The 15253-nt window shown below is 30.8% G+C and overlaps 1 protein-coding gene across 1 annotated transcript in view; it reads right to left on the bottom strand.

Moving 5' to 3' along the window:
- unc80 (unc80, NALCN channel complex subunit) overlaps positions 1 to 15253 on the bottom strand; it is a 46326-nt gene that overhangs the window by 28348 nt on the left and 2725 nt on the right. The window contains exons 5-20 of the mRNA XM_086910293.1: positions 14101 to 14121; positions 13707 to 13852; positions 13445 to 13592; positions 12300 to 12531; positions 11458 to 11543; positions 11305 to 11388; positions 11177 to 11227; positions 10825 to 10952; positions 10507 to 10752; positions 9932 to 10107; positions 9679 to 9845; positions 8354 to 8496; positions 6085 to 6114; positions 1535 to 1664; positions 871 to 1062; positions 650 to 791 (exon numbers count right to left, since the gene is read on the bottom strand). Of these exons, the coding sequence (XP_086766419.1) occupies positions 650 to 791; positions 871 to 1062; positions 1535 to 1664; positions 6085 to 6114; positions 8354 to 8496; positions 9679 to 9845; positions 9932 to 10107; positions 10507 to 10752; positions 10825 to 10952; positions 11177 to 11227; positions 11305 to 11388; positions 11458 to 11543; positions 12300 to 12531; positions 13445 to 13592; positions 13707 to 13852; positions 14101 to 14121 (2122 nt within the window). The remainder of the gene's footprint in view (positions 1 to 649; positions 792 to 870; positions 1063 to 1534; positions 1665 to 6084; positions 6115 to 8353; positions 8497 to 9678; positions 9846 to 9931; positions 10108 to 10506; positions 10753 to 10824; positions 10953 to 11176; positions 11228 to 11304; positions 11389 to 11457; positions 11544 to 12299; positions 12532 to 13444; positions 13593 to 13706; positions 13853 to 14100; positions 14122 to 15253) is intronic.

The raw sequence follows: 15253 nt of genomic DNA, 5'->3' as shown, positions 1-15253 counted from the left end.
GCTGCTCCATATCCTTATAGGCTTTCGTAATAGGCATTGTTACATACAAAGGTGCCAGAGCGATTTTCTTTTTCTTTTTACTTTTTTATGTAAAATAGTGTACTAGTGCACTTTTGCAAAACCTCATCTTTTGGTATTTTTTCTTGCCCATTTCTGAATTGCGTGTAAAATAAATTTTTTACTTTGTCTACATTGTTTCACAATATTTTATTAAAGAATAAATTTTTATAAAAATAATTTTATATTAAATCAAGATAACTTTAATTTTAATTTAATGATAATTATTTTTCTATCATTTAATCTAACGTTCTTTCTATTAATAAATTTTATTTCACCTTTAAAATTAAAAATTTATAATTAATCAATTATACTAATTATTGTAACTATAATAATTAATCTTTAAATTTGCAATTTAATATTTTATCTTAAACTACAATAATATTAATAATTTTTAACTTATTTTAATAATATTTAAAATTTTAAATAAATTTATTTAAAATCATAATAATCCTATGTACAAGAAATTCTTTTTTCGTAATGCCATTTCTGGACTTACACTACTTTCAATTGAACGAATCATTGGCATTTTTAAAACTATTAATTAATAACAAATAAAGAACAACGCCAATTCAACACAAATCTCGTTTACCTGCTATGCTGCCAGTAATTTCGTCTCGAAGACACTGCTTCATCACGCCCATATCGATCAGAAGCTCGACCAGGTTTAAAATATTCTCGCACACCCTCAACGTGCAACAATTGCTGTCCCGCAAGGCGACCGAGTGCACGGCCTACAGGAACAATGACAAATTTATAAAATATAATTTCGAGAATGATAATTTGGAAATGAAATCGAAATAATAATTCTACTTTTAGAACAACTTGAAGATCGATGTCGCCCTCCTTGGTGATGTAGCAACAAGAGCCAGGAGCCTCTGGTATCTCGTCGCTGGCGTAGGTGATGTTGGAGTCCGTTTGAGATCGCGTGAGGCTGGGCTTCCTCTCGGAATCCAAACGGCTTCCGTGCATACTGATCACGTCCAGTTGACTGTCGATCGAACCCTGTCGAGAGAAGAAGAAGAAGAAGAAAGGTGAGAAAGACTAGATAAATTTAAATTTAAATTTACGTAGCACAAGAAAATTATTACATTTATCGTAATAAGATAAAGAAAGATTTATTTTTCAAATAATTAAAAAATTAGTTGAATAAATAACATTAGTTTGTCAAACTAGAATTAATTTTTTATAAAAATTCATTAGATGTCTGAAGAAGAGTTAAGAGTTGATCTCTTAAATCAAATCATGGTAAATTAATAAAAATTACTTCTAATCAATTTTATTCCTCAAATAATGCCTATTAAATGATTTTTTATCTATTTTTTTTTTTAATTTCTTTCTAAAAAAAACTTCAAAATCTTTAAAAAAATGAAATTGATCCAAATTAGTCCAAAATTATTTATCAATTTTTCATTAGTTTAAAATTGTTGAATTGAATCAAAAAAATTCAAATTCAAATTTTGGAAATTCTTGTTACCTGTCGTTTCATGAAATCTGGGGATGGGGTAGGCGTGTGCTCCGTAACTGTGATGATGGGGTTAGGCGCTGTGTACGATTGACTGTAAAATCGACTTTGTTTCCTCTCTATTCGTGTGTCGCCAACGTACCTACAAGACGAGATTGATCAGAATCTTGTGCGTGGGTGTGTGTGTATATATATATATATGTGTGTGTGTATAAGGTATATACAGGGATATTTTGCATTTCGATTCTCTTCATGCCATTTTGGACATTTGTGAGTCAAGCGCCACTACTGTTCGACCTCTAAGGTTCTTATCTACTTTGGTGCGTTTGCCATTCCACGTTGCATGCTCGACATGTGCTCCTCAACTTTTCTTTATTTTCTTTTTTTTTTTTTTTCACTGTGTATATTATAATTTGCTCGATTCTTGCGAGTACTTCGATGGTTTCAAGATGGTTCGAAGAATGTGGGGAATGGAATTTACAAGGGGAATATCCTTCGTGAGATTGTGTGAGATTATATTTATAATAGGACACTGCCCTCCTTACGAGTGTTGAAGTGGATTAGTTTGAAAAGGGGTTGGTAAGAAATTAGTGTTCGATATAAATTTGAGAATATATTGTGGATTGTTATGTTCAACTTATGTAAATTTATCTGTATAAAATGTTTTTTTTCTTCATAAATCGTTGTAATTATTCGAAAAAATTTAGAAAATTTTACGTGATATATTTCTCTTCTGAATTTAAAATTTGAATTTGATCAGAAGTATCGTATAAATTAACATCAGGAAAAATTCTGTTGAATATAAATTTCTCCAGTGTTTCAAAGTCCAGAAGAGAGATATAAGGAGGGCAGAACAGATCTGAGATGAAATAAAGATAAAATATGAAATTGAAACTTTTTGATTTTGAATAATTTTCAAGGAAATTTATATGGAAAATTATATTTGTAAATTAGAATACGTATACAGAATGATACGTATTTTGTTCTGAATTATTCGTTTTTAAAAAGTTTTCCTCTTCAAAATTGAGTAAAATTTTTTAATTTAGATAAATTATACGAAAATCAATAATATAATTCGAAGATAATAAAATTATCATTCTCTTCCTGCAAAATCTTTTAATTCTTGCATTTATATAGAAAAATTTTATATAAGATTTATTTTTATACGCCTTAATTAGTAGTATTACTTTATAAAACTTATTATGCAAATTTTCATTTATTTATTTAATGAATTATTTTCACTTTAAGAAAAAAGAAAATCAGTAACAATCATACTTGTAATTAAATTAAATAAAATGTAAAATATGAGGTTAATTTATTATTAGGCGCAGTCATAAAGGGGTGCATCTTTAGTTGCATCATAAGTTAAATCGTAGGTTTAAATTACGTGGGCTAAAATGTACACTTAATGGAGTATAAAATTTTAAAAGTAATTATTTCTCGATGACATATATTTTGAATTGTTGCGTAACAACAATTTGCATAATGTTATTATTTGCAACACATAGAGTGTTTCTATTCATCGATGACGAGACAAGACGAGAATATTATGACGAAATTGTGATATTTTTTATTTTGGCATATGAAATGCTTTCAACTTGACAAAGAGTCTCCTCTTTCCAGAGAACCTCGTCTTATTTAATAAAAGAAGTAAGAATAATTTTTAATCAACGTGAAACTAAAATGTAGAATAAGGAGTCGAATTTATTCCAAATTTTAGAAACATTTCTTATAATATCGAAAATATTTTTGCACGCAATTTTCTAAAAATACGTGTCCAAAACTATCGAGAGATATCTTAACGATATTTTGTTGAAATCGATGCTCTCTTATTTTCAATTTAATAAAAAACTGAATAAGTTGCAGATTAAAGGGTTAATATCTTTTTCAATTCACGCATTAATCTGAATAATGTAATAATTCACATAAGAGAGTTTAATAATTATCTAATCTATTCATTAATCTGCAGATTATCCGATATATTCATCATCGCGCTTCCTGTTTTATAATTCACCTCTTTTCATTCTTGATGGGTTCCAAAGCATGATTAATGTTTCCTCGGTTCACCAAGAAACCATGATTGCATTCAATTTTTTATATACGAATAAAATTTCAATTAATTTCCTTTTACTTTTACTAGGGGAACATCTAAGGGTTAACAGATTGCAATTAATCATTTCTGAAAATTTTGTAATGGGAATATGCAAATTTGGTATATCTAATCTTGTATACAAGTACATTACGAAATATCACAGGATTTTATATCTTCAGTGAAAAAATTATTTTTGCAAAATAATTTATATAAAATTGAAAAATATGTGTATATTATTTTTTAATAATTCAATATATTTAATATATATTAAAAAATATCACAGGATATTTATTTCAGAAAAAAAAATATTGCAAAATAATTTATATAAAATTAGAATTAAAAAATATGTGTATATTATTTTTTAATAATTCAATATATTGAATATATTAAAAAATATCACAGGATATTTATTTCAGAAAAAAAAATATTGCAAAATAATTTATATAAAATTAGAATTGAAAAATATATGGAAATTATTTTTTAATAATTTAATTAATATCTAATCTACGAATATATTGCAAAATATCACAAGATTTTATTTCAGAGAAAAATATTGCAAAATAATTTATAATTTAATATAAAATTAATATAAAATTAAAATTGAAAAATAGAATAGAAAAAAATATTGCAAAATAATTTATATAAAATTAGAATTGAAAAATATCTGGAAATTATCATTTAATAATTTAATTAATATCTAATCTACGAATGTATTGCAAAATAATTTATAATTTAATACAAAATTAAATTAATATAAAATTAATATAAAATTAAAATTGAAAAATAGAATAGAAAAAAATATTGCAAAATAATTTATATAAAATTAGAATTAAAAAATATGTGAAAATTATTTTTTAATAATTCAATATATTTAATATATATTAAAAAATATCACAGGATATTTATTTCAGAAAAAAAAATATTGCAAAATAATTTATATAAAATTAGAATTGAAAAATATATGGAAATTATTTTTTAATAATTTAATTAATATCTAATCTACATATATATATTGCAAAATATCACAAGATTTTATTTCAGAGAAAAATATTGCAAAATAATTTAAATGGTATTAAAATTGAAAAATTTGTACATTACTTTTTAATAATTTAGTATATCTAATCTACAAATATATTAAAAAAATGTCACAAGATTTTATATTTTCAATGAAGAACATTACATAATACATTGAATAATTTAAATGGAATTAGAATTAAAAAATATGTGGCAATTATTTTTTAATAATTTCTAACTGTCTCGATTAAATTGCCAAGATGAAAGCATTTCTCAGATTACTATTTAAATATTTATAAACGAAAAATAAAAGTTAAATAGTCATAATTTTTCTTATTCGTATTTTTCGTCTTATTCCATCACGTAAAATTCACTTTTCAAATTTCTATCAACGATTCTCCCGAGAATAAATAACAATTCCATTTTCATGAATTCTGCAACTCTTTTAAGAGGGATGTGTTACGCTGACTGAATTAATTTCGCAGGACAGCTTGATGACGTTGGTTAACTAGGAAATAATGAGACGAGGGTGTTCAAATTTTCATGCGAGAAACGAAACAAAGCGATACTCAGGAATGCAAGAGAATGTGACGTCGAAACTAATGTTGAAACTTTTGAAAAAAAAATATTATCAAAGATATTAAATTAGATAAATTAACAAATTAAAGTGTTCAACAAAGGGCATAAAGGCAAGAAAAATTTATTTGGAATCATATCTCGATATACAAGATGACTCGTGTAATTAAGAAACAAAAAGTGTTCCATGCAAAATTTGCCAAAATTCACAATTATTTTCTTCTGCAACGAAGATCTGCGATTTTTGTTGAATGGAATTACACGCTTTTCAATAATTTAAAAATAGCGAGACGAGGATAGAGATAGAGACCATATCTTGCCATATTTCTCCTCCACTTTTTAAAAAAATAATATTAATATTTAATTTGATCAAATTACACGATTCAACCTGTTTGCATTTGTCAAACGAAACGAGTACTAATGCACTTCGCCAGAAGATGGATTTACACCTTCTCTTCTATTTCATCTCTCGCCTTGCTATCGAAGACACTGACAAATTTCTGAGAGAAAGTGAAATGGAACGATCGACACGCCATTTCCTTTTATATATATATCTCATCTATCTCAATAACAACAACAACAACTATGAACACTGAGTGAGAAAAAACTTTTATCCATCCTCTGACGAACGCTGTGTATAAAATACACAAACGAAAAGAAGGATCGCGGTATATCGATATCCGAGAGAGAGAGAGAGAGAGAAATATATCTTTGAGAAAAGAAACGTGTTTATTCCGTTGTTTCTGGCCAAGGCGGTTAGGGCGTGGTGTGTGTTTATAAGGATAATTGTGCGCCCTATCGGAAAGCAGGAAGCTCGTAAAAGAAGCGTGTAAACCGAGCTGCAGTACGGAACTTCCTCCGAGTGACGTTGATGACTTACCCTCCCGCGGTCAGCTCGTTAATCAAGCAGCTGAGTACGAGTTCAGGGGGTGAAAAGGCGAACGAGAGAGAGAAGAGAGAGACACACAGAGAAACACATTACGCATAAGTTTTTTTTGTAACGAGGGATTTCTTTTTTTTTTTTTTTTTTTCTCTTTTCTTTTTTAATCAAATTAATGGAATAGCGGGCAAAACTGTGTTACTCGAATGAAGGTAGGCGATTGTATACGATTATATTTCATTGTGTTTTATTTTGTTTACAATTTTTTCAAAGTTTTTGCGCATTCGGTCGTTCTAAAGTTGTTCGGACAAATTTGTAAAATTAAATAAATAGTAAAGTGAGATATTGTTACACTCAGACGTGTAATTCTGTTAGTGGAGAATGTTAAAATTATGAAATTAAGATGACAGAGAAATTGAGAGTAGATTTTTGAATTAATATAAATAGCTTTTTTATCTTGGACCAAAATTCATTCAAATATTTTTGAAAATTTTGTTTTCTTTCTTAAATTTATTGCATTCGATCGTATTTAAATAACGATTTGAACTGATTTATTGTCAGATATTAAAAAATTACAACAATATGTTCTTGTGAATACTTTTGAAAATGATAATAATGTTAAATATATGACACATTACGAATTTTTCAATTATCTGTTAAATTTAAAAATATTCGTCCAATTGTGTAATGTCTCTTTTCATTTCGTTTAAAATTTTTGTAAAATTTTTTAAACAAAGTTAGTTTTCTGGATTCGGTTATTCTAAAATGTTTAGATATTTGGAGAAAAATTGGGAGAAAATTTGTATAATGTAAAAAATTGTTACGCTCAAAAGTGTAACTCTGTTAAAATTATGAAATTAACAGAGAAATTGAATTTGTTTGAATCAGTATTTTTGAAAATTTTGTTTTCTTTCTTAAATTTATTGCATTCGATCGTATTTAAATAACGATTAGAAATGATTTATTCTCAGATATTAAAAAATTACAACAATATGTTCTTGTGAATACTTTTGAAAATGATAATAATGTTAAATATATGACACATTACGAATTTTTCAATTATCTTAAATTTAAAAATATTCATCCAATTGTATAATGTCCTTTTTTATCTCGTTTAAAATATGTTTGCAAATTTACAATTTAAAAATATATGTGTTTTTAAGTTAAAAATTCATTTTATTCACGATGTATAACATTATGAAGAATCTACGTGTTCATTAGGATAACACAGTTTTGGGATAATCTATCGAAAATTCAGATATAGTTGGAAAAAATATGTCAGTGTTGGGTAAGAAATGAATTTCTCTTGAAATCTTGTAACATATAAGGTAATCTGAGGTAGTAATACAAGCTGCAGAACAATGCACTTGCAATCTTTCTAAACAGACGTTTCAATTATTATAAATTGAATATAATATATATATTAAAAATAAGAGAAATAGATGCCTGAAAAATTCGCCTTGAAATTATGCTTATAAATACGAAATATTGTAATAATATAATAATGATAAATTTAATATCAATATCTAATTTATTCTAATTAACTATTATAATTTATCGTGCTAATAATAATTGGAATAAATAATTAAAATAAGCGTAAAACATTACACTTTTCACCTACGAATATATATAGAAACTATCGTAAAAACCAACAAAGTGGCATCTATCTATCTAATCACATATTAAGACGAACGTAATTAATTATAATTTAACGAATACGAATATCTTACTGTAACCTCCTATGATTGACAATTGTATAAAAAAATTTCTTTCTAAATAAATGAATAAAATACATTGAATCTAGACAACACTAAATGCTGACAGATGCCATTTTTCATATGATATAATACTACCCAACACTGATTACAATCTACGTTCGAAGAGAAAAATTAATTATCCAAAATGCTTTTCGTTTCTTACAGCGTACAGTAGTTTAAGCATTGCTATATCTTTCCATAAAAAATTGGAATCTTCACTTTCAATCTCATTGCTCGAATTTATTTGGCAAAATTGATTTAAGATTCGTATCGCACGCACATACACAAATTACACCGATAAATTATCCGATCGAAAGGATAAATATTTTGTGTATGAAAAATTTCAACGGAAATATGCAACTATCGATATCGAAAGGATCGTCGTTTAACGTGTATGTAAGTACGAGAAGTAAAAGAGAAGTAAAATTCGTAATGAAAAGAAAAAGAAGTTTATATAAAATAGAAAGATTCTGAGATAGATTTAGATTTTACTTGCAAGTGCGTTCCCTTACCTTAAACTTGGCATGCTTTTCCCTTTTATTAGATTCGTCGGATGTTTCATGCGATCGACGTCCTTAGCCTCAAAAATTTTCGACATCGTCGAGGTCGGTCTCGTTAAATTATCGTCCCCTGTGTCGAGGCTCCTATGGCTGTCCTGTATGGAAATAAAATTTACCTTAATTATATTAAACTACATTCTAAAAGAATAAACTCTACTTTTAATATATGACAAATTTTTATACACCTAAAACGCGTTACTATCGAATATACTTCACATCCATTCGCACAAAATTAATTAAACGAGATTTCGTGAATTGAAAAATTTTTTCCGTCATCAAAATCTATTCCAAAAATAGAGAAAATCGTACCATTGAGATCGGTTTTTGTTTTATCCCGATATCTCAAACGGTTGCCGAGATATAAGAGCTCAAAGTTTTCATAGCGTTCAAGAAACTGCGAATGAACGAGCGACTCACGATACGTTATCTTCCTGGAAGTGCGTACTACGCGTTTTTCCAAGAATTTTGTCTGTCGCTTACCTGACAGTTTGAGATAGGTCAGTGAGGCAAGGTGCGAGCGAGAGGTCCGAGTAAATAACAGGGATGGAGATAGTAAACGATCAAAAATTACTCTTCTCTTTACACGACGATATCTCGGGAACCGGAAGTCGTATCGAGATAAATGAAAGTGCGTTTTAAAGAAGAAAGTTGCGCGCTTCTAACGATCTTCGATTCGTCGATCAAAGATCATTATCTTCGGAGTTATAACGGTTCAAATTTTTCCCAATTTTAATAGAGTTTAATAGGGCTTGAGGTATACGATTAAAAATTACTTTTGCTTTATAAGAGGATATCTCGGGAACCGGAAGTCGTATCGAGATAAATGAAAGTGCGTTTTAAAGAAGAAAGTTGCGCGCTTCTAACGATCTTTGATTCGTCGATCAAAAATCATTATCTTCGGAGTTATAACGGTTCAAATTTTTCCCAATTTTAATAGAGTTTAATAGGGCTTGAGGTATACGATTAAAAATTACTTTTGCTTTATAAGAGGATATCTCGGGAACCGGAAGTCGTATCGAGATAAATGAAAGTGCGTTTTAAAGAAGAAAGTTGCGCGCTTCTAACGATCTTTGATTCGTCGATCAGAGATCATTATCTTCGGAGTTATAACGGTTCAAATTTTTCCCAATTTTAATATAGAAATTACACGATCGCTCGCGTTTAAGGATACTTAAAAACTTATTTTTGTTTGAAGAATCCTTCTTTAAACCTTCAGACTTAAGTTGTGAAATTATATAGTTTATTAATTATGGATGAAAAATTATTACGTCAATTACCTGGTCGAATAACATTTTCGAATCTTCCTGGCCAATTTTTTCGAGTGCCTTTTCGGATTTTGACAATAACTTTGTCTCAACAAATGCTTTAAGGTCAGCCATTTTCATTCTCTTTTTCGATTTTTCACTGGCTCGCCTCGTGTGACTCGTCGTGTCTCCATCGTGGCCTAAATTGGAACACGAAAAAAAAAAAGAAAAATGAAACACTTTATCAATATTCTCACAAAATTTGTTAATATTTTCACAAACGTACCAGTCAGCAGGGAAACATCTCGAACTTCCGGCACTTCCATGAAATCTTTCGACACGTCCTTCTTCTTATTCTCAGGACTTTGATAAATCGAAACTTCTATCTTAGGTATGGGTAATGAATTACTACGTCGACGTGGCATTTGTTGTACAGATGTCTCTTCGTTTATCATGCATAATCTATTCACCATTTTTTAAGGGTTAAAACGATCCCAAATACACGAAATACGTTTCAATTTAACTATATAATTTCGAGTGATACAAGAACAGAGAAGATTGTTAAATTTTAAATGAAAAAAATAAAATAATATATATATACAAGAAAAGAGCTAAATATTGCTTATTCAAATCTTCGAAGCTTTATTAACGAAAGAATGAAAAATCTGAATGTACTTTCTTGTTGAAAAAATTGAATCGACATTGAATGATGTGTTAATGTTCATTCTAAAAAAAAATTCCCTAACCAAAATCTACACTCTTAAAACAGTTTCAACGATCGCGATTATCGATTATTATTATTATTATCACGAGTGAGGAAACAAAAATTCGTGCAAAATTAATCGACTCGATCATACGTGCCTATGGTATAAAAATTGTAGAGCCCAGTGTACACCTTCCTCCTGCCATTGGGGGACGAAAAGGCACCTAAGCACAGCCACGTCGAGGAAAGTGGCGGCTCGAACGTCTGCATCGATGGCAGGGCAACTGCTCGTCAATCCTCCGATGCTCGAGTCACCTCCGGGGCCTCGTTGAGTCAGAGATCCTTTCGTTTTCGACCCATCCACCGTTTCCATTCTCTGATCTTCCTTCTCCTTCTCCAGACCTCTGGCACGCGCACAATTTTCATTTTCATTAACGTGGAAAACGCATAATAATAATACAAAACAAAAAAATTACCCAATGCTCGACGATTTCTCTTGATATTGCCTCGTGTCCAGTGCTGAAATTGCTGTGACTTGCTCTATCCTTAACTTGGAGAAACCTGTCGTCTTGCCCATCGCTACGTGAAAGATGCTCGCTTCGCCCTGAAATATGGAAATCCTCTGTTTATCGATTTATAATCCAACTTTGAAATTTGATTGTTAATCAAATTTTATAATAAACTATAGTACTTCGAAAAGTTTCGATGAAATAAAAATGTTGAATGACATTGCAAAGAGAAGAATGGAAAGATGAAAGTCGTGAATTTTATTATTATTACATCTATTCTCAGAATGCTTGGAAAAACAAAATTCCATATTTCCCTTACCCCGTCGAGCGCCTTCTCCGACTCGCTCAGGGATGGCAGCCTGAAGATCATCTGATACACGTTTTATCATTTCACATTTCGATCGGGTCGAATCAAGAAACGATTATTTCGTAATTTTCGACACTCACCACGTGCTCGTCCTCGGTTCCAGAGCTCTCCTCGGGGATCGTTTCCGGGAACACGGTGTCCTTCGGCGACGACACCCAAATATTCTGATAAAATTAAAAATTCGATCAAATATTTTCACTCTTCTCTCTTCTCTCTCTTTCTCTCTTACTCACGTCCTCGTCCAATTGCTTGGCCGACGGTTTGTCCGAACTTTGATCCGAGAACGCGCTGACGGATTGACTGGGTGGACTTTCGATATCTAACAACCGAACGAATATAAATAAAATAAACTTGTTCTATATCCATTGAAAGAGACAAATCATACTTTTGATGAGTATGGGCTTATTACATCTGGATCAAATATCGAAACGAAATTACGTGATGTTGCTTCGTATTACACGAGATGAGAATAGAATAATATCGTTAACACGTTCTAATTGCCATGTTGAAAAATAAGATTTTAACGCTTGTATTTACATGTTACTAATCAAGCAGAAAGTGTCTCTATAATGTAATTATATTGTATAATGTAAATACGTATATTTATTAATGTGAATGAATATAATAATTATTAATGAAATAAGCACTGAAATATGAAATATGAATTTTGAAATCGAGAAAAGAGGGACAAGTGTGATCTGTCAGCGAATTACTCTGCATCTTTGTATCATCTTTTAAATCTAAAATTGTATCGCGTTGAACTGAGTTGAAGTTTGACAGCCAACTAGCGTATTGGAAACTTTGGACGAATTAAGGAGCGAAGAAGCAATAGAAATTAGAGGCTGTAGAAAAACAACTGGTTCAGAATCGGTGTTACAGAATTATAAAATAAAAATGTATTAAAATTACTGTCTTTCTTGACATTTGGGAGAAACTGAACGAAATCACGCTGGGCGACGAACGTGTTAATGAAAATTACTCTCGCGCAATATATTCTCACGTTTGATTGCCTATAAGAATTGATGGAAACTGCAGCGCATAAAAATAGAAAACGATAACAAAGCATGCTGTTTACTTCTTCCGACAAACACGTCGTCGGACATTTGATGCTGCTTGTAAGTCTTGAAAGATCGGCTCCACAAAGCTTGCGGTTTGATCCGACAGTGTGTGGTGAAGCAAGGTGTATCCGGGTGGCGGCACTCGTACATGGCCGACCATATTTTCAACCCGTTCTCCAACCGTAGATTCGTTTTGAAATCGATGTCTTTCAGATGATTGCACAACGGTGCGAATAGATAGACGAATAGCTGTAGGGAAAAGAAAAAAGAAGATTTTAAAAATCGCATTCGAATTATTGCTCTGCTTCTGATTAAAATCGAAACGCAAATATTTGATAATCCTATCAGTGTGAGCACGATAATTTTTTCAAAAAATCATATCGGTGAAGATTGAAATTGGAAAAAAAAGATTTTAAAAATCGCATTCGAATTATTCTTCCGCTAAAAATTGGAGCAAGGAAATGATTAAGATCGAAACGCAAATATTTGAATGGCCTTGTATTTGAAAATCCTATCAGTATGAGCATGATAGTTTTTTTTTCAAAAAAATCATATAAGATAAAATTGGAAAAAAAAGATTTTAAAAATCGCATTCGAATTATTGTTCTGCTAAAAATTGGAGCAAGGAAATGATTAAGATCGAAACGCGAAATATTTGAAAATCTCGTCCATCTTTGACGCCCAAAGATGGCGTCGTGTTTAAAAATTCTATCAGTGCGAGCATGATAGTTTTTTTTTTCAAAAAATCATATCACTGAAGATAAAATTGGAAAAAAAAAGATTTTAAAAATCGCATTCGAATTATTGTCCTGCTAAAAATTGGGGCAAGGAAATGATTAAGATCGAAACGCGAAATATTTGAAAATCTCGTCCATCTTTGACGCCCAAAGATGGCGTCGTATTTAAAAATCTTATCAGTGCGAGCACGATAGTTTTTTTAAAAAAAAAAAATAAATATAAAATCAACCAGTAAAGATAAAATTCGCATACTAAAAATAAATGCCATAGCAATTTCGTGCGACTTGATACAATTACAAAAATATCCCTGTTTCTCTCTGATTAAACGATCGGTCGTTCGCGAAATTCACTTTCCGTCGCGCTTAATAAAAATTCGAAAACAAAAAATATGGGGGAAAATCGAGACGAGAAAGAATTCACTTACGCTCATAGTGGGTATAGAAAAGAGATAGTAGAAGGGGTTGCCGGGGTCGGCGTCGGTCTCCGCGCATTCTTCAGCGGCGTCGAGTAGTATCCAGTGAAGGATGTAAAGCAGAGTCGTCTCCATGGCGCCGAGAGTTTGAAAATCCTTCCTTGATGATTGACGAGAAACGTCAATTGCCGTTTAAAACAGGAAAGGAGGGGAAAAAGATACAGAAACAAAGACGAAAGGGGAGGGGCGTGCATAAAGACAGAGAATCTCTCACCTATTGTGCAGAAGATTGGCCGTGGCATGGAGGACGTAGGGAAGAGCCGCTTGGATCAAACGCCATCGTGGCACCGTGCCCAGTATCAGGCTCAAAGAGCGTGTTAAATCATTGTGAAGATTCTGAACCAACACCTTCTCCAGGGACTGTCAACCAACAGTCACGAGTTTAGCTTAGAGTTCGAATTAGCTATTTCTCCGATATATCTTCCTATTTTTTTTTTTTTTTCTCGAAAGGATCTACATTTAAATTTACATCCAAACAGACTTTTTATCGGAGAAAATTACGAAAATTCAGGATTTACGTTTTCATCAAACGTGATTTGCAATTGCACAAAATTGAATATTATTGTAATCTCTCAAGTGAAGAGTTGGCATTTATCTGCGATACTGACCGTACAAGCTTCTTTGGTCTCCTTGTGTGTGTGCGTGCGTGCGCGCGCGCGTGAAAAAACAGAGAATCAAGATTAACGTTGCAAAATAATATCGATCGCGGAGCAAATTTACGAGAAGTCGTAAAAAAACAGTGAGAAAAATGAATAAGAGGAGAAAGAATACTTGCAATAGATGATGCAAAGTAAAATTGCATTGCACGAGATTAACAAAAGATTATAGAGAGATATTGTTGGAGTGCTTAGATACGACTCTCTTAGATATTCTTCAGAGAGTAAGAATATTACAGTTATGCGAGTATCGTTTGTTACTTCAAGTTTTGGAAAGAAAAAGTACAGAAAAGAATGAATGAATGAAACGTATCAGCTTATGATGTATTCGAAGCTGTGTGTATCTACTTAATTTTGATACTAAAAAAAAAAAAAAAAAAAAAAGAAAAAGCTAGACAAAAATATTCAACAAAGAAAGATATTGAGAGATATTGAAAAAATAAAGCGAATAATTAATATTTGTTAATATTTGTACGTGGATCGGCTGAAAATAATTGCACATTTGAATTATTCGAAAACGAAAGAACGATAAATAACACGATTGTGCGAAGATTCATTTTCTGTTCACACTCCACGTTTCTGATCAATCGTGCAATGGCGGCCGCCAAGGCGCGCGCCATTTTATCAACCACTCGTTTCTGCCTTCACCCAATTCGAAACTTTACTTACTTTTCTTCTTAGACATTATTGTTTAGAGTAAGAGTGAAAATAAAAGAGGCTAATCTTAGAATTAAAAATTAATTGCCGGAAAATATTTCAATAAGGAAATGACGACTACATTGAAACTTTTTTAAACTCGAATTTCAAAAAATAGTAAGAAGGATGTTTAACACGTATTTCGAATGTAGCTTCGATCTCTTTAAAAATTAAAGACGAACTGAACACGGTGTTTGGAAGAAAAAGCGTGCCGTTTTCTTCGAAAGCTCTTTCATCCCTTCAATTTAGATCGTGTACAGACGAATGCAAAAAACATTCTTCCAATTTGAATCATCTAATCATCATAAAATAATCTAATTTTATTTGTTAAATGTAAAATGTATTCATCTTCAATTTTCATCATTGTAATATCATCCTTTCAAACAAATACTTTCCTTCGTTTTCGAAA

Source organism: Apis florea, unplaced genomic scaffold (assembly GCF_048593485.1).
Source record: "Apis florea isolate Af1SG1 unplaced genomic scaffold, ASM4859348v1 contig_1789_pilon, whole genome shotgun sequence".
In the NCBI taxonomy this organism is placed as follows: Eukaryota; Metazoa; Arthropoda; class Insecta; order Hymenoptera; family Apidae; genus Apis; species Apis florea.
Note: the sequence above shows the minus strand (reverse complement) of the source record. Positions and strands in the feature narration are given on the sequence as shown.